This window comes from Centrocercus urophasianus, unplaced genomic scaffold (assembly GCF_019232065.1).
Source record: "Centrocercus urophasianus isolate 14NV4802_14NV808 unplaced genomic scaffold, USGS_Curo_1.0 seq_49, whole genome shotgun sequence".
Taxonomy (NCBI): domain Eukaryota; kingdom Metazoa; phylum Chordata; class Aves; order Galliformes; family Phasianidae; genus Centrocercus; species Centrocercus urophasianus.
In genome coordinates this window covers 1,559,161-1,586,646 of record NW_024885077.1, presented here as the reverse complement: position 1 = coordinate 1,586,646, position 27,486 = coordinate 1,559,161, and the positions used below count along the sequence as shown (strand labels likewise).

The following is a 27,486-nucleotide window of genomic DNA, read 5'->3' as shown; positions in this document are numbered from 1 at the left end:
GAGCCGTCCCTGCCTGCTCCCCGTCCATGGGAGAGGAACAAAGGCGATGCGCCCAGCCAGGCCCGCTCCCGTCGCACGCCTCTCCTGGGACATGTGAGTGCCGCCGTCCTCGGGCGCTGTCACCGCGGCGGGGGGCTCTGCTGGGGTCACCTTTTGGGGTGCGGTTGGGGGCGACGTCGGGTCTCTTCATCCGGACGGGAGAGTGGAGCGAGGGCGGCTGGGGGACCCCGCTGCCACCTCGGGGAAGCGGCGACCCCGGTGACAACGGAGCTGAGGCGCAGGGGCTGAGATCCCGTCCTGCCCCCGTGGGGACGGGGGGTGACGGCCATGTCTGGGGGCTGCCGCCTCTTCCTCCTCCTCCTCCTCCTCGCTGCGGAGGGAGGAATGCTCGGAGGAATTAATGAGACAGATCTGGCTTTGTTGCCGGCCCCATCCTCCTATCTGTCGGCCCTGCCAAGAAATCCTTTGGGAAGCGGAGGGCCGTTAACCCCTTCCCCGCTGCGCCGTGGGGCTTTGCTGCGCCCCGGCCCTGATCTGCATCCATTTATGGCACCTCCGAGAGGAGCGGGCGGCTTCACCCCTTATCCTGGCCCTGGTGACCGGAGCAGGGCTCTGCTGCGTCCCCCCGTGGGGCCGGGAGCTGGGGATGGTGGGGCCGGGGGGTGACGTGTGGCTCTGGGCTCCTTTTGGGGTGTCCAGAGGGGGCTGGGAGCCCCCCAGAGACCCTCAAGTAGGACGGAGGCTGTGACCCCCCCCCAGCTTTGGGTTTGGGGCCGGTGTCTGGGGCTGCGTCACCGCTGTGGGGCTGCGGGGCCTCTGCTTTGCGGGGCTGTAGGGCCGCTCCCACCGCCCGGCCCCAGGCCCTGCGCTTAGGGCTATTTATAGGGCCGCTGCTTATATCTGTGCTATTTCTGCCCTGCGTGGGGATGGCGCAAGGAAGTGACGAGAGGGCTTCAGCCCAACCCAACGGGGACGACTTTGTCACCCCGCACTGTCACCTCTCTCCCTATGCACGCTTATTTGGGTGCCCTGGGCTCCTGCCCCAGCCCCTTGCCTGGGGCTGCGTGGGGAGGAGGGCCTGCAACAGCTCACCTTTGTGTCACTGGTGCCGCTGTCACTGGAAGGGATGTGGAGATGCTGGCCTCTGAGGTGGCCTCTATGGCACATCATAGCGGTGCTGGGGACGGCAGCGCAGGGACACCGCTCAGTGCCTCTGGGGTATGGGATCTCCAGGACATTTGTCCTGCCTCCAGCTTCTGTCAGTCCGTCCCCACTGGGATGCCCTGCTTGGGCTGCGGAAGGCTCAGACCCAGCAGAGAAGCAGATGATGGGACATCACACAGATGGGATGGGGGACACCACACAGGTGGGACATCACCTGGATGGGATGCCGTACCCGCATCCCTCACAGCCTTTTGGCGGCCTCCCATTGCGCAGTGCCCTCGCTGCCCACCACCAGGCAGCCCTCGTTAAGCTTTAATGAGGACAAATGAGCTGGCATGGGCCACGGCTGCAGGCGCGCTGCCTGGGCGTGTGCCGGGCACCAGCTTGGGGCGGCAGCCAGCGGGATGTCAGCATCGCAGTGCCAGCACTGGGAGCTCAGCAGTTGCATTGGGATGAAGGAGAAGGGCGATGTCACCGTGCTGGGCAGCTGGCTCTGCTCCCTGCTGGTGTCACCGGGGTGAGGGGGTGACACGGCACTCCTGCTGCCAGCTCCCTGCCGCCGCCGTGGTGCAGTGAGCAGCAGGATGTTGTCCCCAGGTTGGTGATGGGGGAATGCTGCCCAGTGCCGCCTCCTTGCGGCACAGCGGGGTGGCAGGGTGCGCCAGTGACATCTTGGGGTTGTAACACCCCTCCAAGGCTCTGCCCTGATGCTTTTCTTCCTGAACCTTGCCTGACCTCCCTCTAAAAGCAGCAGCAAACAGGAAGGGAGCCGGGAGGGAGGCGTCTCTTCCTGCGGCACTGACGGCAGCCCTTCCCAGCTGGGATGGGGCTGTGCTACTCCAGCCTCCTCCTTGGGAGCCATGGCTATGGTCAGACAAAGGGCAGGACCCGAAGTTCACATCTGTGCTCCAGATGGGCCACGGGGTCCCATGGCTCTGCAGGGACTGGGACATGGGTTCACGCTGCCCTTATTGCTCTGCAAAGGGCTTTTCCCTGTCCTTGTACCTCTTCCAGCCCCTCAGGACGTGGAAACACGTGGGCTACCCTCACGCCCCGCTGGTTTTAATGCCGAATTCCTATGGGGCATGAGGAACACGGTGCTGTTCCAGGTGCCACCGCTGTGCCCTTGAGTTCCCACGTGGGAATGGCACCCAGCAGCCTTCCAGCGCCCTACACAGAGCCGCAGCTGAAGGCGGCTTCCTCACAGCACAGGCTAGGAAACTCAGGGCTAGCAAATCCTCTGCCAGTGGGGTTCAAAATTAAGCTAAATTAAAATAAAGCCGCCCAGAAGAGAGCAGCAGCGACGTGAGCTCTGGTCGGTTGTGCCATGCTTATCAAAGGGGCCCCTTCCCTGCACAGGGGACGGAGAGATGGACGGACGGACGGACGTCCTCCCTTCCCCGGCCCTTGAGGCACGCAGTGGGGCAGTGCCGTCAGCCCATGGGCAGGGGAAGCGTGGGAGGGGACAGCCAGCACCAAGCCCTCAGTGCCGGCAGTCCTGCAGCATGAGAGCCTGCTGGGCCCCTCCGCTCCCCGCTGCACCCTGCCATGAACGACAAGCAGAGAGGTACTGAGCCCGGCAGGGATCCCAGAGCCATATAGTCACTGTAGGAAGGCTCCCCGACACCAAAACGTGGCCAGAGCAGGGCGAGGGGGACGTGGTTTGGGGCTTGGGTTGTGGGGTGCTCTGTTCCCCGTAGCAGAATTGCCTTGGTGAGCTCGACGATGCGATGCCGGAGGCACATGTGCCCCCCACTGCTTGGCAAATGTTCTTAATCTGGGGAACCCCGGGTGGTGAGGTGGGGGATAAGGGAACCCTGAGGATTGCGGGGCACGGTGGTTGATCTTTTGGGGGGATCTGTGGGGTGAGGGGTTTCACCCTCCTTGCCCTAGGGGAGGTGAGCCAGGGGCACTGGGGAGGGGGTCTGGCTGTTGCTGTGGCACTGTGGCAGAGGTGTGGGGTTGTACTGGGTGTTTGGGGGTCTAGTGTTGGCCAGCTGCCCACCCTGCACAGAACAGGGGAATCCTGGGGCTCTTCCTGTCTGCAGGGTTAGGGGCTGAGCTGCCTGAGAACGAGCATCCTGGGGGAGAAGATGGCATTTGGGACCTTCGTGTGGTTCTGCCACCCCCACCAGGACCCAGAGGCGTTGGGGAAGAGGGTGCCACATCCCTACATGGGGATACAGAGAGGACTCATGCAAATGGACGGGGATCCCAGTGGGTGCCCCCACTCTGGGGCCCTGTCCTCCTCCAGGGGACCCATCCCGCTGGGTGCGGCACCTCCACGGCCACATCCCAGGAGATGCCCTAGAAAACAGGTCGTGCTCGAGCCACCCTTTAAGGCAGCCTCCTCCCTGGGTGCCACCTCGGGGCTGGCATCTCCCCCTCCGGGATCCACCGGGTGCCCCAGGATGTGCTGCGAGGCGCTCCATCTCCGTCGTCCCCCTGTGTGTCCAGCCCAGCCCTGCCCTTCCTCGGGGACGCTCCGAGGGGTAAATAAGCACTTCCTCCAATTCTTCCCATTAGCAGCTCCTTCCTTTTCCTGCCGCCCTCCCACTTTGGTGCAAGGAGCCGGTTCCATAGCCAAGAGGGCGGGCACCGGCCCCACGGGTGCCATTGCCCAGCGTGGGGTCCCAGCACTCAGCGTGGGGTCCACAGCTCCATGACCCCAAGCACAAATGGCTTCGGCTTCTCCCCGGCTAGAGAGCTGCCAATTTCACAGTTCCCGACTCATCTCACTCTGAACCCCAATCCCCTGCATGCGGTGGGTGGGGGGTGGTGGGGAAGGGGCCGTAATGCGGAGGAGGTCAGGGGAGAGGCGGCTCCCAGGCCCTCCATTGATCCCCGGATGCCCCCATCTCTGAACCGGGGCAGGAAGGAGGATTGAACACGGCCAAGCGCTGTCCTGGGCCGGAAAGGGGCTGGCGGGGGGCCGGGGCGTGCAGCGGGGACGCAGCTGTGCAAACAAGGACGCAGCGGCTCGGGTGGAGGGAATGGTGCCAAGCGCCTGCGTTTGCAGGCTCCAAAGGTTCTCCCTCATGGTTTCCCCTGCTCACAAGGGCGAGTTCTCCCAACGGTGCCTCGTGTGCTGGGGGGAGCTGGGTGCACCCCTTTGTGGCAGGGGATACCTAGAGGGCGTTGCTTGGTTGATGTTGGGTGCGATGCATTTGGATGCAGCAGCCGGGCTAAGGGCTCACAAGGAGCCGGTTTGGGTTTGGGTTCTTGGGGCGTCTCAGCCTCCCTCTGTGTTGATAAACCCGAATAAGCGACCTGAGGCTGCTGTCTGAGTGTCAGGAACAGAAACCAGCCCGGACCAACCCAGCCGGTCGGACTGCCCCCTCCATGCGCCGAAGGAAGCTGCTAGCAGCATTCCTGGGATTGGAATCATCTGCGGAGCACCAGGCACGGGGAGACGAGCAGCAGCCGGGTCCGAGAGCCCAGGGGAGGGCCGTGGCGTCCCCACCGCACTGCCTGCAGCAGCTGGACGGAGCGATGGGGATGGACGGACAGATGGACAGGCTGTAGGACTGGGAGAGCTGCGGGTGCTCCACAATCCCAGGGCGGTGAGGCGCATGGCTTTGTCAGAAGGCGGCTTCGTTAGCACTCTAATTAGGGGCAGGGGCTGTGGCTCTGTGGGGCTGTGGGACTGGACCTTTGGGCAGGGACACGAGGCTGCGTGGGGACCTGTGGGACTGCCACCCACAGGAAGCAGGAGGGATGTGCCGTGGGCTCGGCGGGTGGCAGGGACACAGACATGTGGGTGACCCACCCAGTGCTGGCTGCCCCATGGCGAGGGGCTCCAGAACCCCACGGGTGAGGAGCTGTGGCCACTATCCCTTCCAAACGTGCCCCAGGCTCGGTGCTGTGGCGTACCAGGTACTCCTTATCTCGGTAATGTCAGGAATGCACCATGCTGGGGTTTCTCTTCCTCCAGCAGAGCGTGCCAGGAACAGACCCTGCTGCCACTCAGTGCCCACGTGTGCCAGGCTCGAGCATCTCAAGCAGTCCTGCAGACCGTGAGCAGGATGGGGTTCATGGGGCACTCCCCTCCTCAGTGAGCTCCTGCCCCTGGGGCTGGGGACATGGCAACACGAGGCTGGAGCTGGTAACTGCAGTGTCACAGTGCTTTGGGTTGGGAGGAAGCCACAGTCCCCAGGATGGAGCGTGAGGGTACGGAGCTGGCCATGCCATGTCATCACTGCTGGCAGTGCTCCTCGTGGTGCTGATACTCGAGGTCAGACGCATGTCCCAGTGTGAGGGACACCCTGAGGGGTTTGGGGATACACTGAGCATCACTCCATCCTGCCACTGCTCCCTGGTGACAACCTCAGCATCTTTCACCTGCTGAAGGCCCCTCCTGGAATACCCGCCATGCCCTTGGGAATGGAAAGGATGGGCTCCACGTGTGCCTAGCACTGCTGTGGGGCTGCTGGGTGCTTTCTCCATAGAACAGCCCACCTGTGCCACAGGCCCTGCTCGCTCAGTGGGGAGCAGATTAAACCGCCCTGCAGAGGGTAATCTGCCCAGGCCCTGCAGGGATTACAGCTCCTCCTAATGAGCTTAATTGGGGCAGCGTTGTCCTGGTGACTGAAGGGACCAAGGCAACACCGAGACCCACAGAGCTGCTTGGCTCGGACCGAGCACAGAGTGTGGGACCTGCTGCACCCTGGCCCCATTTGCACAGAGCAGTCAGCAGTGGCAGCTGGTGGCTCCTGGTGGCCTTGGTGCGGTGTCCCTGGGCGCTGAGGACACGGGGCGTAGCACGGTGCCGAGGAGGCTGGGGCATGGCTTTGTGTTGGCTGGGCAGGTGCGTGCTGCGTGGGGACGGTTGGGATGGGCTCAGAGCTCTGTCACACCCTGGGCACCCCACCCCGGGGCTGGTTACACCAGGAGGAGCCACAGACCCTCTGCTTCTGCATCCAGTGGTGGCTGGAGAGGTGACGATGCTCTCCAGCTGGCAGCTGGGTCAGGGCTTTGGCACTCAGGGATTGGTTCTACCTTGCATGGGACATGTGGGTGCCGTTGCCATGAGGACAGGCAGCATTTTCAGGGCTCCTGCAGTGGCCACGGGGACTTCTCGGAGGACCAGGAATAGCTCTGCCTTTCCCTTCCTGACAACAGAGCTCCTGGCAAAGGCCAGGGACTTTCCAAAGTGCTTTGTTGTAGGCAGGTTTCCGTCCTGCTCACAGGGCTGGGCAGCAGGGTCCTGCCCCACACATTCCTGTGCTTGCTGAGGGTGGCAGGGGGACTGCAGGACACGTTTGGTGACAAGCAGGGCTCCGGGGGCTTTGCCATGGCCACGTCCTGGAGGAACCACGGTGGGCATGGGGCTTCAGCCTCTTCCCATGGACCATGTGGGGATGTACCCGGGGGCTGCTCAGTGGCTGCCCCATGCCTTGCTGGCGGTGACCCCGCTGCCTTGTGTCCCCTTAGGGAGGCCCTCCAGGTCACACTCAACGATGTCGCTGTCTGTGCGGCCGCAGCGCCGAGTCCTCGTCGCCAAGATCAATAGGAGCCAGTCGTTCGCCGGGGTGAACTCGACAGCAGAGCGGCCCTTCAGGTAGGAGATGGGGGCTGGTGCTGTGCGGCACGCTGGGGGCTGGGCACGGTGCTGTTACCCAAGGTGCTGTCCCTTCTCTCCATGGGAACATTGGTGGTACCCAGGGATGTGGCACTGGGGCTGCTGAGCCCACCCTATGTCACCCCAGCGCTCGGTTGTCCCTGTCCCAGGGCAGGCACGGCAGGGTGGTCCTTAGGAAGTTCCTCAGGGCTGCCCTGTGACCACCCCAGCACATTTAATGACTGTGGTAGAGGAACAAATGTGGTCTTGAAGAAGCTTTGTGTGTCAGCTCCTCAACGTCCCATGGCTGCAAGTTTCTCCCTCAGTGCTGGTGTGAGTCAGGGCTTCCTCTGGGCCGTCCTAAACCTGGTGCTGGAAGGTTTTTTTGGCTGCCCATGAGCTCTGCTGTGAGGATCAGCAAGCAGCCGGTCCTTGCTCATCCTCTCCGCTGCTGGCGACTTGGTGGCACCCATCACATCCTCCCTTCTTCTGTGCCAAACTTACATCAAGGAGAACCACCCTGCGCCTTCCTCTGCTCCCTTCCCAGCTCCTTGGGTGGTTCTTGAGACACAGACGTGCTGTCGGTTTGGACTGTGCCATTTTAATGCTTTGGAGCCCTTTTTGGTTCTCCTTACCTCCCAGTCCTAGCAAGGAGTCCTTGGGAAGTGGTGGCACGAGCGAGCCGTGCTCCAGCAGCACCCGTGGCACGGGCACATGCCCACATGGAGCTTCCCCACACCTGGGAGCAGCTCCCCAGCCACACTCGGCTCTTCCTTGTGATGCCCAGAGCCTTGGCAGATGAGGAGGGAGAAGGGATGGATGTGCAAAACAAGCACTCGCCCATCATGTTGGCTTGGGTTGAGGCCAAGATATTCACTTTCCCGTACTGATGCTTCAGGGAAGTCTTCTGGCTGCTCTCTGAGGAGTCACGTAGGATGGGAGGTCCAGGCCAGGACTAGTGACGTGGCTACGTTAGAGGGCAGAAGGGAAGGGCTGTTCTGCCTGGGGCATTGCTGGTGGGGCCGGGCTGTGCTCACATTGCACAAGGCAGGAGGGGGAGTGTTAGGATGCGCGGCGCTTCTGGGTCATGGAGGTATCTCTGTGATGTCTGTGCTCTGTGCTCAGCTGTGCTGATGGGGGGAGGGTGACAGGCACATGTCCCCATGCTGCTCCTGTGCTGACACCTGAGAGGTCTCTCTCAAGGATGCACGATGGCCACCCAAAGCACTGAGGGTGGAGCAGAGCGTGGTTACTCTCTAGAGAATGTTTGGGGCTGGAGATGGTCACTCTAGGAGAGCAGCTTGGCTCTGGCAGGTGCACGTTTGCCTTTGCTCCTCCTAAAAGGAGCTGAGGATCCCATGGAGGCATGCCCACAGCCAGCATCTGGGGGTCCTCTGAGATGGGATTGATTCCCTGCTCTTCTCCACCATGAGCTTAGTGGGTTTGCCTTGTCATAGAATCACAAATCATAGAATGCCTGAGGTTGGAGGGGACCTCAAAGCCCATTCAGTTCCAACCCCTTGCTGTGGGATGGGTGCCCCATCCATGGCCATGGCCATCTCAAGGGACGGCACACTCACAACTCCTCTGGACAACCTTTCTTCCATGTCCACTTTGGGGCAGCTACATGCACCCAGAGACACAGGCACGTGGGGCAGGCAGCATTTCCCAGCCCTGCAATCGCACATGGCCTCATCCCGCCCGGCCCTGCTGGCCGGTTTGACTGGGTGCCGGGGAGCTGTGGGAGAGGCAGGCAGGTCGGGACGGAGCTCTTGGGACTTGGCCTCCTTTCTGGAGCTCCTTGTTGTGAGATGGGCACCCAGGAGGACCCCAGTGCCGTGGGCTCACCATGGCCGTGTCAGCTTCACTGGCTTCTCTCAGCAGGAACCTCTCACCCTTCACACCCACCGTCTCCCGCAAGACTGGCTCCAGGGTCAGTAGGATGTTCTCAATGTCCCACAAATCCCCACCACCCAAGGTGCCTCAGCCCAATCGCCTGGATGAGGTGTACGAAGCGCTCAAGAAAGGTCTGACGTAAGTGCTGGGGCTGCTAGGAGGTTGGGATCGGGGTGTCCCCAAAGGTGTCCGTGGGGCTGGGTGGTGTGGGCTGAGGTCCCCGTCTGAGCCTGCGGTGCTGCTGTCCGCAGGGCCTACCTGGAGGTCCACCAGTTGGAACTGGAGAAGCTCAGCACCCAGATCCGTGAGTCCAAGAGGAATTCGCGCCTGGTGAGTGGTGCTGGGAAGAGTCTGTAGGGAGAGGTGCTTTGTGCAGATGCTCGGGGTGCTGGTCATGGTTGGGGCAGCTCACGGTCCTATGGAGACATCGGGGGACAGTCCATGGTGTGGGGCTGCATGGGGTCCTGTCCTCCTGCCATGCTATGGGTGGTGGGTGCTCCCTGGGTGAGCAGAGCTGGCTTTGTGCTGCATCTTATCCCTCTCCTCTCTCCTCCAGGGCTTTCTCTACGATCTGGATAAGGTAAGCAGGCGCAGTGTGCCCCATTCCCTTGCCTCCCCACGTCCCCTCCACACCCACCTTCCCCTGTACAGCCAGGGCTGGGACTCTGCACTCAGGGTAGCAGAGGACAAAGCAGATACTTGTGGTGGCTTGTAGCCTGCTTCTTGGGACACGTCCTATCACACAGTAGGAGTGTGAGGCAGGGCCATATCCTGGCCCGCAGCCCCTCTCAGGGAGCCTCTCACACCATCTCTGCTTTTCCAGCAAGTGAAGTCAATCGAGCGCTTCCTGCGTCGCCTGGAGTTTCATGCTAGCAAGGTAGGAGCTGGGGATCGGGTACTTCTGTGGGTTTCTGGCCTCTATTCAGCACTGGGGCCACGGTGCTCTTCCCCACCTGGCTCCCAGTCTCTGGTGATGCCAAGCCAAACCCCCAGAGCCCTGAGCACTGGGAGACCGCCTCAAGAAGCCACTATCCCTGTTGCCACTTGTCCCCCTGCCCCTCACTGCACCCCTGGCCTGTCCTTGCAGATCGACGAGCTGTATGAAGCCTACTGCATCCAGCGGCGGCTCCGCGACGGGGCCCACAACATGGTCAAAGCCTACAGCACGGGCTCACCGGGGAGCCGAGAGGCACGTGAGAGCCTGGCTGAGGCCAGCAAGGGCTACAAGGAGTACACGGAGGTGAGGCAGCCGGCGCTAGGGGGGCTGAGAGGTGTTGACCCTATGGGTGGTGAGTGATGGGTGCTCTGTCCCTTGCCCCCAGAACATGTGCCTGCTGGAGAGTGAGCTGGAGAGCCAGCTGGGAGAGTTCCATGTTCGGATGAAAGGTACCGCGTCCCATCCCAGCCCTGGAGCAGCACTAGCCTGCTGTGTCCTATCATCCCTCTGCCTTCTCTTGCAGGGCTGGCAGGTTTCGCCCGGCTCTGCGCTGGTGATCAGTATGAGGTTGGTGGAGCTTTGGGTATGGAAGGGGATCTGTCCTCCTCCCTTCTGTGGTCCATGCTGAGCATGAGGGACACGGGTGGGCCTTGTCCTTGGGTGCTGGTGTCAAGCAGGAATGTGTTGGGGACCTGTGGTGGGTGGCCCAGGGTTGCAGAGAAAACTGCCAGCCCTGTGAATGATAGAATCATAGAATGTTGGAGTTGGAAGGGACCCTTAAAGGCCATCTGGTCCCACTCCCTGCGATAAACAGGGACACCCACAGCTCCATCGGTGCTCAGAGCCCTGTGCAGCCTGATTCCATGCCTCTGCTCTTCTCCCAGATCTTCATGAAGTACGGCCGGCAGCGGTGGAAGCTGCGGGGACGCATTGAGGTGAACAGCAAGCAGGTGTGGGACAGCGAGGAGATGGTTTTCTTGCCTCTCATCACCGAGTTCCTCTCCATCAAGGTGAGGAGCCCTGCAGTCAGAGCACAAGTGGGACAGAGATGCTGTGGGCCAGTGGGCTCTTTCCTGGCAGGAGCTGCTTTAAGGCAACACCTGCAGTGGCTGTGCTGGGCACACACGAGACAGTGAGGGAACTGGACCTCATTCAAACCCACCCTTTGCTGGGAAAAGAGGATACTATTCCACGGGGATGGCATCCTGGCAGCAGCCTGACTGATGACGGCCTTGTCTCATCCTCTCCTCCTCCTTCCCCAGGTGACAGAGTTAAAGAGCCTGGCCAACCATGTGGTGGTGGGCAATGTGTCCTGTGAGACCAAGGACCTCTTTGCAGCTCTCCCCCAGGTAGTGGCGGTGGATATCAACGACTTGGGTACCCTCAAACTCAGCCTGGAGGTGACCTGGAAGTGAGTATCTCAGCAGGATTTGCCAGTTGAGCGTAGCAGGAATGGGAACCAACAACCGGCCTATCCTGAGCTTTCACCCATCCCAAAATCAGCCTTCTGTTCTGGAAAGCCAGAGGCTGAAGAGCACCTTGAAGTGCTGTCCACCCCCCCCCTGCTCACTGCGATGTTGGGACCTTCCGGCTTAGGATGCTTCCCTCACCTCCCTCTCTCCCCTGCAGCCCCTTCGACAAGGATGACCAGCCCTCGGCAGCCAGCACCGTCAACAAGGCCTCCACGGTGAACAAGCGCTTCTCCACCTATAACCAGAGCCCACCTGATACGCCGTCCCTGCGGGAGCAGGCTTTCTATGTAAGCATGGAGCTGGGCAACCACGGTTGGGTGGAAGCGCCCACGGTGGGGTTCGCTTTATTGAGTTGAGTGTGCCAGGGGAAGTCCCAGTGGGTGGCACAGCTCCATCCATTCGCGCCACCGGCCCCCCTGCCCTCACAGCTCCTCTTCTCTCTGCCCAAGAGCCCATTGCGGGCAGCCGACAAGCACGGCTGGTCCTTGTTGGACATCTTTCGGGAGACACTCTTCGAGAAGCTGTCTCGGAGCTGCTCTTGCGGCGACGTCTCCTCGGTCGAGCTTGGGAGATGGCCGCAGCCAGGCCGCGTAAGTGCGATGGCTGGAGCCGGCCCGTAGCGTAGCCCAGCGGCGTGGCCATCCTGCTGTAGTGTAGCTGCTCGACCCCTGCTCACCAGCAAGTAGAAGAGCTGGCCTTATCCTTGCACTGGTGGCCGTGCCACGCTATGGCATTGGTGTGACGGCCAACACGGTGCTAATGTGGCGGGGTGCTGGCGTGACTCTAGCTTGAAATCGGCGTGGTGCTGGTGTGGCATTGGTAGCATGATGGGGTGGCACTGATGTGACATCGGGATGACAACGGTGTGGGGCTGGGGTGACACTGACGTCACACCAGTGCGGCACTGGCACGACGTCGGTGCGGTGGTGTGGTGCCCAGCGTTGGTGAGAGGGGTGCAATGTCAAGGTGGTGTTGGTGTGGTGTTTGTGTGACATCAGTGTGACATTGATGTGACACTGGTGCTGCCCTCTGCAGGCTGGTGGTGGGGCTGTTGCTCTCTTGCCGCTGAGGACCCCATCTCCCCATGCTGGTAGACCCATTAGCACCATGGCAGGGTCCCTCCAGCTGGAAAGGGCAGCAGCGCACCAAGCAGAGCCCATTCCTGCCCCAAAGATCACAGCAGCCTCAGTGCCTCCTGACATGTCGCTGTCCCTTCCTTAGAACATGCTGCGGCGTCAGGAGGAGCTGGAGAACGGCACAGCTTGGTCCATCTCCTCTGAGTCGTCAGATGACTCCTCCAGCCCCCAGTTGTCCAGCAGCACTCGCCACGCCGCCCACAAGCCCATCGTGCAGCCCGAGGTGCAGGCCTCGGCCCCTGCCATCGAGATCTCCTTCTCACAGCAGCAGGAGGAGACTGGGGCTGGCGGTGGCATCCCCATTGGGACAGACCTGCCTGAGCCCCCAGAGGAGCAGGATGGCTGCAAGAAGGACGCTGTGGCCAACGGGCATGTGCCCTACACCCGGACTCTCAGCCACATCAGTGAAGCCAGCGTGGATGCGAGCATGGAGGCCAAGGCTATGGAGGGCCCATGGGAGCCCTCTCCCAGCCTGGAGGAACACGATGCGGGCAAGCTGGACGATGACTCCCTCCCCGGTGCCTCGAATTCGGTGCCAGAGACCTGGGCAGGGAAGGACAGTGGCCCTGAGGCCAAGCCACGTGCCATGGTGGCATGGGCTGAAACCACCCATGAGGTGGAGGCTGAGCCAGTAGCAAGCCCAGCACCAGCGCAGGACGTTTGTGGAAGTGAAGCCCCCACGCCAGCTGTGGTGTTGGCACAGGCCCCCACAGAGGAGGGGCCCGTCCCAGCCCCACACCTGGCCACCAGCCCCCCGGCGGTCCCACGGGTGAAGGCTGTGGACTCAGGGCTGGAAGAGGCCATCAGCCTCCTGGCCTCGGCCCTGGATGACTATCGGGGACAGTTTCCAGAGCTGCAGCCCCTGGAACGGGAACTCAAACATCTGGAGGAGATCCTGCTGGTGAGGAGGCCCAGAGGGAGTCAGCAGCAGGGAACAGTGACAAAAGCCATGGCACTGCCCAGGGCACGAGGGTGGTGGAGCCATCCCTGATGGCACCGCTCAGCTGTGAGAGTGGTTGGGGCATCCCTGATGGCAGTGACCAGTGACAACAGTGGTGGGGTCATCCCTTGTGGCAGTGATGAGGGTGCTGGGGCCATCCCTGATGGCACTGTTGAAGGGACAAGGTTGGTGGGACCATGCCGGGTGGCAGTGAGCAGGGATGAGGCTGGTGGGGTCATCTGGATGGTACTGCCCAGAGTACAAGGGTGGTGGGCCCATCCATGTTGGCACCATTCAGTGACAACAGTTGTATGGGAACTGTTGAGTTCCTGAACCACTCATGGAGCACCTGAGGAAGGGACCCGGTCAGTCCTGGGAGCACAGGTGAAGGCAGTTCAGCTGTGTGATAGGAAGGGGTGGAGTTTGGCTGCACCCCTCTTAGACCTCATTTAAGGGCTGGCTGCCTCTGGGGAAGGATCTCTGGTTGGAGATCTCTTCTTGGTGAAGCTTTCCCTTGTGAACCTGGGATCTTCTGGTATGGGTAAGCAATCTTCTTCCCTTCCTTTATAGCATCTTTCTGTCATGCTGATCCTTTGTTACTACACCTCTGGTGAAGCACCTTTTTCAATCATATTGATCTGTCCAATTGTTACAACAGTGCTGGGGACATCCCTCATGACAATGACTGTAGTGGTGGGGCCATCCTTGACCTTGACTCAGGGATGAGGGTAGTGAGGCCCCTTAGAGTGGCTTGCTAAGATCTGACCATTCTTTCCTTTGCAGCACAAGCAGGGTGTGTTTCTCAGCCGTGCCTCCAGCATCAGCCTCACGGTGGAGCACGCTCTGGAGAGCTTCAGCTTCCTCAACACCTCTGACATGGAGGACTCGGAGGGCTCAGAGGAAGAGGCTCTGCAGGATGAGAGGTGTGCGGAGCAGTGTCTCATGGAAGAGGCACAGAGCAGCAGGGGTTGGGGTGCTGAGCTCTAGTGGGGAAGGAAGGGCTGGATTCAGGTGCCCTGTGCTGATCCGGCTCAGTCTCTCGCTGGTTTGCAGGAGGGCCAGCAGAGCGCGGCGTGGAAGCAGGGCTCCCAGTGCTGGTGAGGTGGGAGCAGATGATACTGGAACGTGCAGTGGCTCCGAGGGCAGCGCAGACCCCATGAGCACCAGCAATGAGTTCCTGGATAAGGCCCTGGTGCTCCACCTCCACAACTGCAACCGCCTGCTGCTGGTGAGACTGGGGACTGGGGCGTGATGGTGGGACACATGGTGGGGTTGGCCATGGCTCCTCGCAGTAAGCCCCTCTGAGATGCCTTGCTGTGCTGGGGTCTGGGCGCCATGCTGTTCTTAAGGTCACTGGCATACCTGTGCCTTACAGAACCTGGGCACCTTTGGGCCTCTGAGGTGCCGGGAGATGTTTGCCCTGGACAGGCTGCTGCGGGAGGCACAGGTGCTGGAGATCGTGTGCCAACTGATGGAGGAGCGGTTGGAAGCAGCGGGCTCTGCTGCCGGAGGTAAGGGCAGCAAGGGGCTGCGCAGGAGTGATCTGCCAGCTGGATGTGTGGCTTGACACCGCCTGTCCCTGCAGTGGTGCAGTTCTCAACGCGGAAAGAAGGGGTGCTGCCCCTGTGGGACCACTGCGTGGAGCTGCCCAACATCTACACCTGCCCCGTGGAGCGGTTCCTGCAGGTGCTCAGTGCACAGTACGCAGCACCCATCAGCGAGCGGCACCCGGGACTGGCTGATGCGGGTGAGCCTGTGGGTGTGCAGGAAGAGAATCTCCAACCCTACGAGGTACTGCACACCCTGACCTTGTTATTTTCCCGCAGTATGTGTGAAGCTGGTGGAAGATGTGCTGAACCGGCGGCTGCCACGACGACCCGGTGGCACCCAGGGTGAGCAGGTCACCATCTTCCAGTATTGGAGCCACTTTGAGTCCCTCGGCGCCCTGGTGCTCGACACCTACGTGATGGAGCTGGCAGAGGAAGGTGGGTGCCCCTCTGCCAGGCTCTGAGCTGGAGGCAGTAGGGTGTACAGCACTATGGGGTATCACCCAAAGGCTCACTCACCCTGACCATTGCTGGTGCTCAGCCCCCTCCTACGCTCCCATCCTGGGCACCCTTTGGACCTCACTTTCTGCAGGTCCCCAACTCGGGTGCCCCCAGCATCCTATGTGGGGTCCCTCTGCCTGCTGTGGGTGGAGGCCGAGCTCCCCACGGATGCTCGGCTCACCGGGCTGTCCCCACAGTGCTGCTGGCACAGAACCTCAACTCAGACGACCAGGACGTGGTGCTGCGGGCACTGAAGCGTGTGCCTGAGGGCCGCCTGAAGAAGGAAGGGCTGAAGGCGCTCAGCTTGCTGCTCGTGGAAGGAAACAGCAAGGTGGTGAGCGCCGTGTCGGCGCAGCTCCGCAGCCTGGCGGAAAACCCCCGCTTCCGCCAGCGGGTATGCCATGGGCAGGAGGGGAGCGCATGGGCTCTGGGCTGCTGCTTGGAGCGGTGGCACTGAGCCCTCGCTCTGCCCCAGGCCCTCGTGTGCTTCCTGGGACAGCTGGAGGATGAGGAGGTGCAGACACGCGTGGCTGGCTGCGTGGCGCTGGGCTGCCTCAAGGTGAGATGGGTGCACAAAGAAGCCCATGTGGTATTTGCTTCCAGGCTGAGCTGGCTGTGGGGTGGATGGAGAAGAACTGATGCTGCCTGCTACTGTTTCTGCGCGGCCTCCAGCTCCTAGGGGTGCCCCAAATGTGCTGGGGTACAGTAGAATTTCTACATCAGTAGAAAGGAAAAGGGGACACAGCTAAGGGACTTTTTGGGGTTCTAACTGGATGATCTTGAAGGTCCCTTCCAACCCAAGCCATTCTATGATTCTGTGACTTTTTCTGCCCGGGGCTGGTCTGGAGGTTGAGCTGTAATAGGGGTCTGCCCTGCCTGCTACCTGCCATTGCAGGAACCTTGCTGCTTTCCCTTGTGGGTCACATCCATGTGGCTGACGCCAACCACGCTCAGCCCTCTCCCCTCTCCTACAGGCCAAGGAGAGCATTGAGCAGCTGGTCTACCTGTGCCAAACAGACAAGGAGCCTGTGCGGGAGGCAGCCAAGCAGAGCCTGATGCTGTGTGGTGAGTGTCCTGCATCACCCCTGCTCACAGCTGCCAGAGGGGCATCACCCCATGTCACACCACCCAAGGGAGAAAAGGACCTGGGCTGATCCCTGCCTGCCGTGTGCTCTGGCTCATGGTGCCCAAACTCTGTGGGGTGAGAGCAGTGGTGGGCAGCAAGGATTCCTGCGGGCACAGCCCTAAGCGTGGGTGTTATTTATTATTTGCTAGATGGCACTGAGAGAACCATCTGAGTGGGTTTCTAGGCCTCCAGATCGTGGCAGCTGCTGCACAGGTTGGGACATGTGAGCTGTCCTTGTCCCTCAGCCCCCACTCCTGCTGCTTTGCTCACGAATGTCTCTGTCTTAGAGCCTGTCAGCCATGTCACTTCTTGGAGTCTGTGTGTCTTGGTTGTTCGTAGCCCCACAGCAATGCCTGTGCACATAGGTGCCACGTGTCCTGTGTCCCACGTCACCAGCCCGGCTGGGGACAGCTGCTGTGTGCAGATCTGTGTGCAGGGCTGCTGGGCAGAGATCTCTCAGCATGGAGCGTGCATCCCTGTGTGTATGCGGGGGTGTTGGGAAGCTCTCGGGGTCCCTGTGTGGGTGCATGCAGAAGTGCACAGCAGGTTGGGATGCTGCACCTGGCACAGCCCCGAGCCTGGCCCCCTTGCCCTAGCTCCTGGCCTGGGAACTCCGTGGGCTTCTAGAGATGGGATTTGTACAAGGGTGTGCTAAGGAGAATGTAAGAATCATAGAACCATTAAGGTTAGGAAAAAAACTCTCAGATCCCCACGTCCCACCCTGTCCACTGACCGTACCTCCCAGCGCCACACCTCCATGGTTCTTGAACTCCTCTGGGCACTCCCACACCTCCCCAGGTAGCTGTGCCAACACATTACCAGGAGCTCTGTGGCTGTACCACGCTGGTTCAGCTCTGTCAGGCATCAGCATCGTTTTTGTCACAAGACAAAAATGGGAAGCTGGCTAGGGATGGGATGGAACAAAACTTCTGCCTTTTGCTTCACTGACCGTGGCCCGTGCTTGCAGGGGAAGATGGCAAGTCAGCGCACCGGCGACTGGAGGAGACCCTGGACAGCCTCCCACGGATCTTCGCCCCAGCCAGCATGGCCAGCACGGCTTTCTGAGATGCCACGCAGAGCCACCCGCCATCCCTCGAGGACAAGGGCACTGCTGGGCTGCGCTTGGGCTCGCAAAGGCTGGGCCCAGCCGACGGCCCTGCCCACAGCAGCACTTGGGCACCACCCCCGCCGGCAGCTCGCCGCGGCCGCGCACACTGCCTTACGGAGCACCGCTTCCCCTGCCCCGAACACCAGCCGTGCGGGGGGCCACGCACGCACCCCTGGGCGAGGAGGGGCTCGCTGCACACCCCACCCTTCGACTGCTATTGAAAACACACAGGGAACCCACCCTTCGTGCTACAGCTGCTGATCGGAGCGGCACGGAGACGCACCGGATTCCTCTCTGCCTCTTGCCTTCCCGTCGCTCGGGGCCGCGTGCCCTTTCCTGGGAGGACTCACACTTTGGAAGCGATGCTGTTTCTTTCCAGAAGTCGCCCGGGCTGGGAGGGAACCGCTGCCCTTTTTGCCGCCTGGAAGTCCACAGGACTTAAATAAAATGAGATATGAGATATATTAATATATTCTGCTGGCGTTTCTTCTTTCCAGCTCTGCATGCTCCTGTCCCTCCCCAGCGGTGGAACCCAGCCCAGAGCCCTTCCCCTCTGCTGGGGAGGGCAGGGCAGGAGGAGCGACAGAGGGACGGACAGATGGACGCTGCCACCTTTTCCTTTCGTTCCTGTTTGTTTTATTTTTTATTTACGATTTTTTTTTTCAGAAAAAAAAAAGCAACAAATTCTTTTCTATAATGTCTCTATAAATCTATATATAATGTAATTACAGAGAATGACTAATTTTGATTTTCAACCAGAAATAAAAGCAAACCTTTACTGAGCCGTGGTGTTGCTGTGTGGGTGTTTGGCCCCCGTGCCAAGGGGCAGGGAGCTATGGCCTGTGTGTGGCTCTCTGGACAAAGCTGAGTGTTTCTCAGGTGAGGATCAACCTTCTGGTTTTACCAGCAGTATAGCAGGTGTCTCTTTCAGCAAAGCAAGGAGTTTTCACTTTCTCTGAGCTATGTGAGAGTTAGCAAGATGCTGCAGAGCATGGGAAGCCTCACCAAGGTGCCACACCGCAGTGGGCAGAGCAGGGTCACAGCTGAGCTGTGCTCAGAACAGGGAAGCCCTGACCTGCCCCAGAGAAGGGAGGCAAGGGCTGCAAGTGAGAATGGTAGCACCACGTACGTCTCATTACAATGATAACAAGCCACAACAGCTCAAGGAATTACGGAGTAGAGTTGGGAAAGGAGCTCTGAACATGGCCTTCACACGGCCTTCCATTCCTCCCCACTCAACATGCTCGAGCAGGCTGCTCAGGACCACGTCGTGTCAGGTTTTGACTGTTTCTGAGGATGGAGATGGCAGAACGCTTCTGTGCTACGTGTTCCAGTGTTCAGCCACCCCTGCACAAAAAGCATTTCTTTAGTTTCAATGGAATTCCTGTATTCTGTTATCAGCATGGCTCTCGTTCTGTCACTGGGAAACACTGAGGAGAATCTGCCTGTCTTCTTTACCCACCACAAGTGTTGAGAGACATGGATAAGAACCGCTCCAAGCCTTCATTCTTCCAGGCTCTTTTTTATATGGCAGATGCTCCAATCTCTTAATCATCTTAGCAGCCATCACAGTTCTGATGGGGGAGCAGGTTAAAGCAGCAAAAGGCGCCAGCAGTGGCAAAGACCCCTGGGGTCAGCTCCAGCAGCATCACACCACGGTGCACAGGGTGTCCCACATGGGAAATGTGCTTACTGCAAGTGGTTGGCAAGCACCACGTCAGCAGCAAGGGCACCCAGGCATCTCTCATACTGGGGTGTGCTTTAGTACCATAAGCCTGCAAGGCCAGGAGGAGGCTCAGGGCAGCTTGGTCAGTTCTCTGCCACCCAGGTCTGTGCTGGGTATCTGGGACACGGTAGCATCAATTCCACCTACTTGGGGGCTGGACAAGCCTCAGGCCAAAAGCACAGTGTTTCTCCCAAAGCTCTGAATCGTGCTCTCAGCTGCAGGCAGCAGGAGTGAGAACAGGGGTCTTGGCTGGCACATGCTGCAGTTGGGTAATAGCCTGTGGACAGAAACACCCTGAAGGTATTAAGTAGCCCAGACTGTGTTCGGTGTCGTTTCTTTTTCCCCCAACTAACCCCTGGAAATACCAACGATTCAGTGCTCCAGCAGCCTATGTGTGTGTTCTCCTTGCTCTGCCAAAGCCTGGCCCCATCCCTGCAGCAGAATACCATCTTCCAGGATAAGCTGTACCTTGGCTGCAGAGATTGGAGCAGGAAAACAGCCTTCTGTCAGGGCAGGCAGGGTGCTGCACGTCGGTACAAAACGACTCTGATCCTGGAAGTCCCAGGAATAATCTCATTTGTGTGGCTTTAACATCATCTAGAAAAAAAAAAAATGTATATATATATATGAGTCAATTTAGGAACCTATTGCCTAGCCCCTTGTTCTGAATGAGTTTGCAACAGCATCACCAAGGATCCATTGGTGATGGGGAAGGGAGGACTGAACTTTTCCCTCCAGGACTTCACGTGTGCTCCAGCCCTTATGCAGGAATTGTGCAGCTCCATGGATCAGCTTGCTGGGTGCCACTCTTTGCACACACGGATGGATGCTGCACCACAGAGTGCACTGTGCAGCAGCATGTTTGCTGTTTCAAAGGAGACAGTGCTCCAGCACCACGTTTGTCAGCCCAATCTGTGTCAGCACTCCAAACATCTCTCCCTCTCACGGATGTGTGTGTGCTCAGCAGCACCAATGACTGTTGCAGCCACTTGCTTTTTTGTAGGAGCTGCAGTCCGTGGGAAGGTGTCTGTGTCATGGTTACATTACCCACGTGCTCTGGGAAGATTTTCCTTCACCCCACTTACTGCTGTTTTCCTTGTAAATAAAGGAGCACGCAGCCTTTTTGTACCAGCAAAAAAACAACCAGCCAACTCGTCCTCCCCTTGGAGAGCATCAGGGCAGGTGCAGCTGCTCAGCACATCAGATTCGGCGACCCCAAGAGCACCAAACAGAACAACCCCAAGCAGACACTGCCTCTTTGGGGCATCACGAGCTCTGATCATCCCTCCTGACTAAGAAATGACCGAAATTTTGATGTCCGGCCACATTTACGAGATCACAGGAGTTGGAGATTCTCTTGCTTGAGCAGGCTCAGATTTGGACCTCTCACCTTAGCCAAGGCTTGTATGAAACTGTGCTTCCAAAGCATTCACTACACACGTTTTAGGACACTCATAAAAGATTCAGAAGGCCAAGTTCTCTGCATTTGGCTGTAGCAAAACAACAGCATCCTCAGGGTCACTGACTGTTCAGTGCAGGACTGTTGTGTACACACACCACGGGCTTGTTCTTCAGGGACCACCTCTGAGGTGACAGCTAGGGCTTCACTTCATACAGAGATCAAAGCATGCTCCAGGCAGCGTCCAAAACTAAGTTTAACATTAATGTTTGCTCTCCTTCTTAAAGAAGAGGGTGATTCCTACCTCATACAGTCTGAAGGTGATCAGAGAACACAGTTAGAAACAGCAGGAAATGAGGGCTCAAAGCTGAGCCGGGAGCTCATCAAGGCAGCCAGGGGCTCCCTGGCTCTAGCTCCCACAATTTCTGCTCATGGGCAAGCGGCTCCAGGACAAATAACTTCAGATACCTCCGATAACTTCCAAGCAACATCTGCCTCTGGGTGTCTAATCTGGAGACGCTAGGAGGGTGATTTTCAGGAGGCTGAAAGTAGGGCAGTGGGATGTATTGCAAAGGCTTGAATCCTCTGCAGATCAGCTCAAAAGCACCTCTGATGGAGGGATCTGAGGCCAAGAAGTCAGCTGCACCCCCAGCACGCACTGGTAGATGGTTTCACGCATCTCTGCCAAGAAAAGGCCACGAGAAAGTGCCTGAGAATACTTTCTGCCTCCTCACACAAAAGGACGTGCAACATTTGCCACTGGACAGCTACCAAGAAAAGGCAGATGGAACATTAGAAGCCAGTTACTCCTGGCCTGGTGTGAGTATTTAAAGGAAAGTAAAACGTCATCTTACATACAGACAGTGCTCCTCTTCACGTTAAGCAATGCTGACCTAAGCTTTTGAGCTTAAAGCAGGATTTGTGGCCACACATGAAACATACGTTACTCTCCTCAAAGTAAGAAGCGATGGTTTGATGGCTTATAATAAAAAAACTGTAATCAAATTCACACCACATAACTAATTAAGATCCCCAGATGTTACAGCAGGGAGCTGCACCCTCTCAACTCCTGTAACTGTCAATCTGTGACATCACTTTGTCACTAGCTTTTTCCTCCTATGGATGAGGTTAAGGAATCAGAGCCACATCCCAGCCACAGCACACCCTCTGCAGCTGCCTGCCATGCTGTTTCCCCTGCTGGAATGAAGCAATGGACTCGGGCTGGTGCCATCACCCTCCAAAATGAACCAACAGCCCTTAAAGTACCACTGGTGCCACAGCCCTCCCACCAACATAAAGGTTGGGAGGGCAGAAGGTGAAATAAGCCCTGAAAGCAGAGGCACAGAGCTCACCTCCTCCATAGCATCCTGGCAAGCTCTTCCCATCCCTACGACAGCTCCACAGCATGACTGACGTTCAGGCTGAGATTTAAGGGCACCATTTACACACGTTAATGTATGCTGCGCCTGTCTGATAGTTTTGTCACTTGCCAAGCAGGTTGGGGTGTTTGGTTGGGCTGCCAAACAGCTTTTGCTCCTCTATGACACCTCACAAGGGAAAAATCTGAGCAGGAATTTATTATCAGCCTCAACTGCAGCAACCCCAGAACTGCCCAGCCTGGTGCTGTTTGGGTCTCTGCCTTTTCTCTGAGCTCCCTGACTGTAGGCCGTGTCAAAGTTGGAAGAAATAACTTCTTTCCGACGCACCTTAAACCATTCAAATTTTAACCCAGCTTCACTTTGCATGCTTCAATGGTAGGAAAATAAAAACGGGACACAGTGTGAGCTCAGAGGAAGCGCCCTCAGCTCGCCTCTGCCAGCGCTGAGGTAAATCTGGGCGCTGAGGTAAATCTCAGCACGTTCCACTCAAGCGCCAACTCGTCGTTACTTACAAAATCACCCGGAGGTTTCCCTCGAATTCAAGGCAGCCCTGTCAGCTCCTTACCCAACTCGCAACACCCATCGATCCCTCAAGCCCCCTCGGTACTATCTGCACCCTGGACTCGTGCCACGCCTTCCCCGTTCCTACAGCTGAGGCGGCTTCCCGCCCCAGGGCGGATGCGGAATGGACACAAAACTCGGGGCGCCGCTTACAGCGCCCCGCTCCCCTTAGGGCCGGGCGGGCCGGGGCGGGGCACAGCCTCCCCTCAGCGCGCCGCCGCCCCGCCCTCCCTACCACGTGACGCACGCACGCACACGAAGTGACGCCGCCGCCCCCCCCCGGCGTTTGTAGGTGGCGGGGCCCCCCCCCCCCCCCCCCCCCTTTCCCCCGCCCCGCCCCGCCCTCCCAGCACACCCCGCGCGCGGCCGCTTCCCCGCGCGCGCCGTCCCCTCCCCCCCTCCCCCTCCCCTCCCCGCTCCGGCCGGCGGTCCGCGGCAGCCGCGCTCGCGCAGGCGCACTCCGCCCCGCCCGCCGCCATTTTGTGTCCGAAGCGACTGTGGAGCGATTAAACCGCGAGCTGGTGCCGGGGCGCTAGCGGCGGCCGCGGCGGGGCGTGAGGGGAGCGGCGGCTCCGCGGGGCCGGGGGCGGCTGCGGGGCGGCGTGCGGCGGGGCCTCGGCGCCGGGAGCGAGCCCGGCGGGGCGCGGGCGCAGGTAAGCGGTGAGCGGGGGGTTTGCAGTCGCTTTCTCCGGCCTCTAGGTGTCACGATGGGGCTCCGCGCCGGCTGGGGCCCCGCAGCGGCCGCCGCCGGGGAAGCAGGGGGCTTTGTCTCCCTCTATCGTCCCCAGCGCGGCCCGCGCCTGCCCGCTGCCACCGCCGCCGTTCCCCACAGCGCGGCGCTGGGCCGCGGCCCGCCCGGCCCTCGCGGCCGCCTCCATTTTCCTCCCTTTGTCTCCCCGCCGCCCCGCCGGGGCCCGGCTGCCGCCCCCTCCCCGCCACGCGAACCGCCGCCCTCCCCCTCCCGCCCCCGCCTTTCTCCGTCCCTTTCCCTTCCTCCTCCCCTCCCTCCCCGCCCCGCCGCTCCGCGCCCGGCCCGCTCCCCCCTGTTCGGCCGTTATCCGTTCCCCCCCCCCCCCCCTTATTTATCATCTCCCACCTCCTTTCGGCTCTCTCCGTTCTCCCTCCTCCACCTCCTCGGGGTGGTTTCGGAATTCGGCGGAAGCGGTTCGGGCGTTTTTTTTTTTTCTCGGCCCGCTCCGTCCCGCAGCCCTGCCTGGCCGCCGCCTCGCTGCGCTGCCGCCGTGTGCGCTGCGGAGGGAGAGGCGCTGCGAGGCGCAGAGCGGGACTCGAGCTCCCTCTGCAAGGCAGGCTGAGCAGCGCCATGCAGCGCCGGCCCTGGCACGGCTGGGGGGCGCCCGCTCTCGCCGCGCTGCCCTCCCGCACCCCCCCCCCTTCCCCTCGATCTCAGGCCTCCATCCTGGGCTCAGCTCCGAGCTAGAAAACGCGCTGCTCCCCTCCTCCCATCCCCCCCCTCCTCCCGTGGGTATTGCTGCTTTTAATCATGCGGAAGGGGTGATCGCACACGGTTTTGTGCCCTGCATCAACTTGATCTCAACTGAGATGCTCAGAGCTGTAGGTTCTGTCAGTCACGCTGCTCTGCCTTTATCGGGTGGCTTCGACGCAGCGTTTTGTTCCTTGTACCCGTCCCCAGCACTCAGCGCTGCTGCTGAGAGCACACCCGCTTTCCTGTTGCTGACTTCCTATTTTTTACCCCGTCTCTTGCTCCCCCACCCAACACTCAGCCATGCCTCCAGTTGGTAACAAACCCCAGAGGTGTCGTTGAGCTGCTCTGTGTGTGCGGCTTTGAGATTTGTTTCAGTGCAGGAAGTGTGTGTTTTCTCAGGTCCCACAGTTTGCTCATGCTGAGCCTGTTGAACTGGTGGCTGTCTTTTGGGCATAAGGAGTGGCTCTGAGCTCCAGTTCCTACTTCAGCCCCATCTTACCTTCTGTGTTAGTGCAGAAGTCAAGACCGAAGAAGGTCTTGAGCATATGAACCAAGCAGTGCTTTCTTTTTTTCCATAGAATGATTGATTTTCTTCCTTCCATTTTGCTTTTCTGTTTGGACTGCATTTTGCAAATCCTTTGAGGGCTGCAGTCGTGTTTTGGGGAGCTCCTTTTGCATCCAAAAGTGGCTTTGGACAGGGGCTGTCACCCCAGTGGCAAGTATGGTAACACCTCCAAACTATCAAACTCCAAGCTGTAATGAGGGCGCAGTCTCTACGTGCCCTTGCTGTCCTAGGCAGGTGCAGTGGCATCAGCGCAGGTTGGATATTTGGGCAAAATTATTCTCAGAGCAGTGAGGCAGTGGCACAGCTGTCCACAGAATCACATAGAATCACAGAATGGCCCAGATTGGAAGGGACCTCAAAGATCATGAATCTCTACGTCTCCTACCGCATGCAGAGCCACCAACCTCCACGCTTAATGCTTCACCAGGCTGCCCAGGGCCCCATCCAACCCGGCCTTGAACACCTCCAGGGATGGACGGGGCATCCACAGCCTCTCTGGGCAGCTGTTCCAGCACCTCACCACTCTCATAGTACACAACTTCCTCCTGATATCCAACCTCAATCTTACCTCCCTGAACGTAAAACCATTTCCCCTGGGAGAGTCCCCGACCCTGAAGGTGTTCCAGAGCCATGGGAATATGGCACTAAGGGATGTGACATGATCAATGTGGGTGGATTGAGGTTGGACGTGGTGATCTTGGAGATTTTTTCCAACCTTAATGATTCTATGATTCTCATTCAGTATTAATATCTTCTGTATTTATAAGGAAGATGCCCAGAATGATTTCCTTAACGCTCGTGAAACTCCTTGCAGGATATTTTTGAGGCACGACGTCAGAGTTAAAAGGTGCAGGATTGCTGTACTCCCCAGTGGCCCTGCAGCTGAACTAACACGGCTCAGGGAGTTCGCTGAGCTGTCACTAGAGTGCTGAGCCTGCTGCAGCTCCTGCCCACGCCGTCAGCAAGGGAAAGAGCTAATCCAGGCACTGCTCCTGGTGCTGGCAGGCTGTGTCTTGGCTGTGAACTGCTGTGTGTGTTGCTACCAGGCTTTGTGGCTGCAGGTCAGTAGCTGCCTGATACTTCTGTCTAAAAAGGGCCAGATGCTGACCTGTGTTGTTTTGGGGCTTATTTAATATTTATCTAATTAATTTGTATACAATTAGTCACTTAAGGATTCCTTCTCTTGCCCGTAGTGCTTAATATCCTGCTTTTCTGCTAATGTTTTTGGCAGGGGGATGTGGAGCATTGCTGGGCTGATTGCTCTCTGAGAAGAGCCAGCGTGTTCCTTGGCCTTGTGCTCTGTACCTGGGCAGATTCATCCCTGCTCATGGCAGCGAGCTGTGGTCAGCTCTTCCTGCTCCATCCTGCCACTTTTTGGTATGTTGGTTATTTCTGAGGAAAAAGCCAAATGCACTCAAAGCCATACCCTGTAATTTAGGCAGGGAGAGAACAAGGCCAAAGTTACTGTTACTGTGCAAATGAACGTGGGGCATCACAAGTACTGGAGATGTCAGCCCTGTCCCACTGTACGGAGGAAGGAGAAGCAAATAGCAAATTCCTTCCATGCTGCCGTTTTCTCCTGTCTGTGACTGCAAGGGGAGCTGTTTCCTGTAGCCAAGAGCCCACCAGCAAGCCATGCAGTGAGGTTCAGGGCTGCTTTCTCCTGCCCTTTGATTGTATTCCTAAAAGCTTTGCGCAGTAACTGATTCTACCTTCTGGCTACTTTGTTTCTCTTACCTAGTAAGATTCAGCAGTAATTCACCAGTAAGTAATTCAGCAGAGACTGAATGCATTGAGAGCAGAGCGTTGGGATCGCTGTGTGCTCCATAAACCCTTACCCATGAGGAGCAGCCACGACTGCTACTTGTGCGCATGGTGTCTCAGCCGCTGAGCTTCTGCTTCTGCTGTGGAGCTGGAAGAAAGCAGAGCTTGGGCTTGGAGCCTGTTGTGGTTGTGTTAATGTACTGAGCTGTGCTCACCTGCAAGCCCTGTTGGTTGCTTTGGCAGGTTTGGATGCCTTGCACAGCCTGTTGGACCAACCCTTGGCACTTCAGTACAGCTTGCACCTCCACCGCTCTGCAGTGCTACATGACTTCTGAGCACAGATTTGTGAATTTCCCTTTGTTTATTGCTCAAAATTATATTTACTGCTCATATAAATGTTCAGAACGCTGTTCTTGTGGGATTGTTTTTTATTTGCTGAAACTTAGAACCCTTCCTGTGTGGACTGTGACCCAAGATGTTGCTTTCTTTTTGTACCAAAGGATGCTTTCGTTTCAGGTAAAGCACTGCTCTGCTGCTCCTCCCACTCCAATAATCTGTCACTCTTCAGCAATTGTATGGCGTGTGCTCATTCTCGGCATGCTTAATAAGTAAACCAAATAGCTGCTGGGCTCAGTGATCTCAGTATTTTTTTGGTTAACAAAGTAACCTTGAAAAGGAGAGTAGAGTACACACGAGGTGGGCGGGGAGTTGTATTTTTCAGCTGGTGTTAATGTTCAGATGCACTCAACAGTCCAGTCTTGATGTCTGATACAAACAGAAGTCTTACTCTGCTATAAGAACTTGGGAGAGATCAAATCTTTGTCTTTGCAATATGGTTGTTAACGGGTGAAAATACAGAAATAGCACAGAGGCTGTGCTCAAGAAGTGTGCCGTTAACATGCATCGCTCAGGAGACGGGTGATAGAATAGGAGCTTGAAGATGTGTTATTCAGCTGTCCCTACAGATGAGTGTGCAGATAATGCTGCATCTTGGCTCTGTTTAGCTGCGCTCTTTACATACGGGTCTGGTTTTATGGCTCCTCCCAGGTTTTGCTGCTTTAGGGTGTATCTGCTGCCTCGGGAGTGCAGGCAGGGGCTGCTGTGCTGCTGGGTGCTGTCCTTGCACCCTGCCAGCCTGCCCACATGGGTGCTGTTTTTATGAGGACTGAGCTGTCCTCATCCCTTCGTTCCCTGCCGCATAAACAAACCCCTGAAGTTTCTAAAGCCACTCAAGTGTAAAGGCTGCATAAAGAGGCTGTGA

General features: G+C 58.6%; 2 protein-coding genes and 1 long non-coding RNA gene across 11 annotated transcripts in view; 2 read left to right on the top strand and 1 right to left on the bottom strand.

Annotated features, from left to right (window-relative positions):
* RIPOR1 (RHO family interacting cell polarization regulator 1) lies at positions 1-18,161 on the top strand. Of its 6 annotated transcripts, XM_042834821.1 has the most exons (23): positions 1-93; positions 6,598-6,724; positions 8,606-8,758; positions 8,872-8,950; positions 9,177-9,200; positions 9,444-9,497; positions 9,708-9,860; positions 9,943-10,006; positions 10,081-10,124; positions 10,442-10,567; positions 10,820-10,968; positions 11,187-11,316; positions 12,251-13,066; positions 13,889-14,028; positions 14,159-14,333; positions 14,481-14,616; positions 14,691-14,852; positions 14,932-15,090; positions 15,351-15,547; positions 15,629-15,712; positions 16,128-16,218; positions 16,429-16,492; positions 17,247-17,325. In XM_042834821.1, the coding sequence occupies exons 1-22, from the start codon at positions 27-29 to the stop codon at positions 16,449-16,451; spliced, it is 3,153 nt and encodes a 1,050-aa protein (XP_042690755.1). In that variant the 5' UTR covers positions 1-26; the 3' UTR covers positions 16,452-16,492; positions 17,247-17,325. The 6 variants fall into 6 exon arrangements, with proteins under 6 accessions (XP_042690755.1, XP_042690751.1, XP_042690750.1 ...); XM_042834817.1 differs by lacking the exon at positions 16,429-16,492 and having other exon boundaries at positions 8,609-8,758; positions 17,247-18,161; XM_042834816.1 differs by lacking the exon at positions 16,429-16,492 and having other exon boundaries at positions 17,247-18,161.
* LOC122169044 lies at positions 17,987-23,695 on the bottom strand. 3 transcript variants are annotated; one of them, XR_006171451.1, is made up of 3 exons: positions 23,549-23,695; positions 19,479-19,710; positions 17,987-19,390 (listed from the first exon to the last, which is right to left on the bottom strand). It is a non-coding gene; the product is annotated as an uncharacterized LOC122169044 (long non-coding RNA). The 3 variants fall into 3 exon arrangements; XR_006171452.1 differs by having other exon boundaries at positions 19,483-19,710; XR_006171450.1 differs by having other exon boundaries at positions 17,988-19,390; positions 19,582-19,710.
* The window catches only part of CTCF (CCCTC-binding factor), a 29,803-nt gene continuing 25,375 nt past the window's right edge, over positions 23,059-27,486 (top strand). The window contains exon 1 of one of the 2 annotated variants that reach the window (XM_042834822.1): positions 23,059-23,105. The gene's annotated coding sequence lies outside the window, so the exon portion shown is untranslated. The remainder of the gene's footprint in view (positions 23,106-27,486) is intronic. The other variant, XM_042834823.1, reaches the window with a different exon arrangement.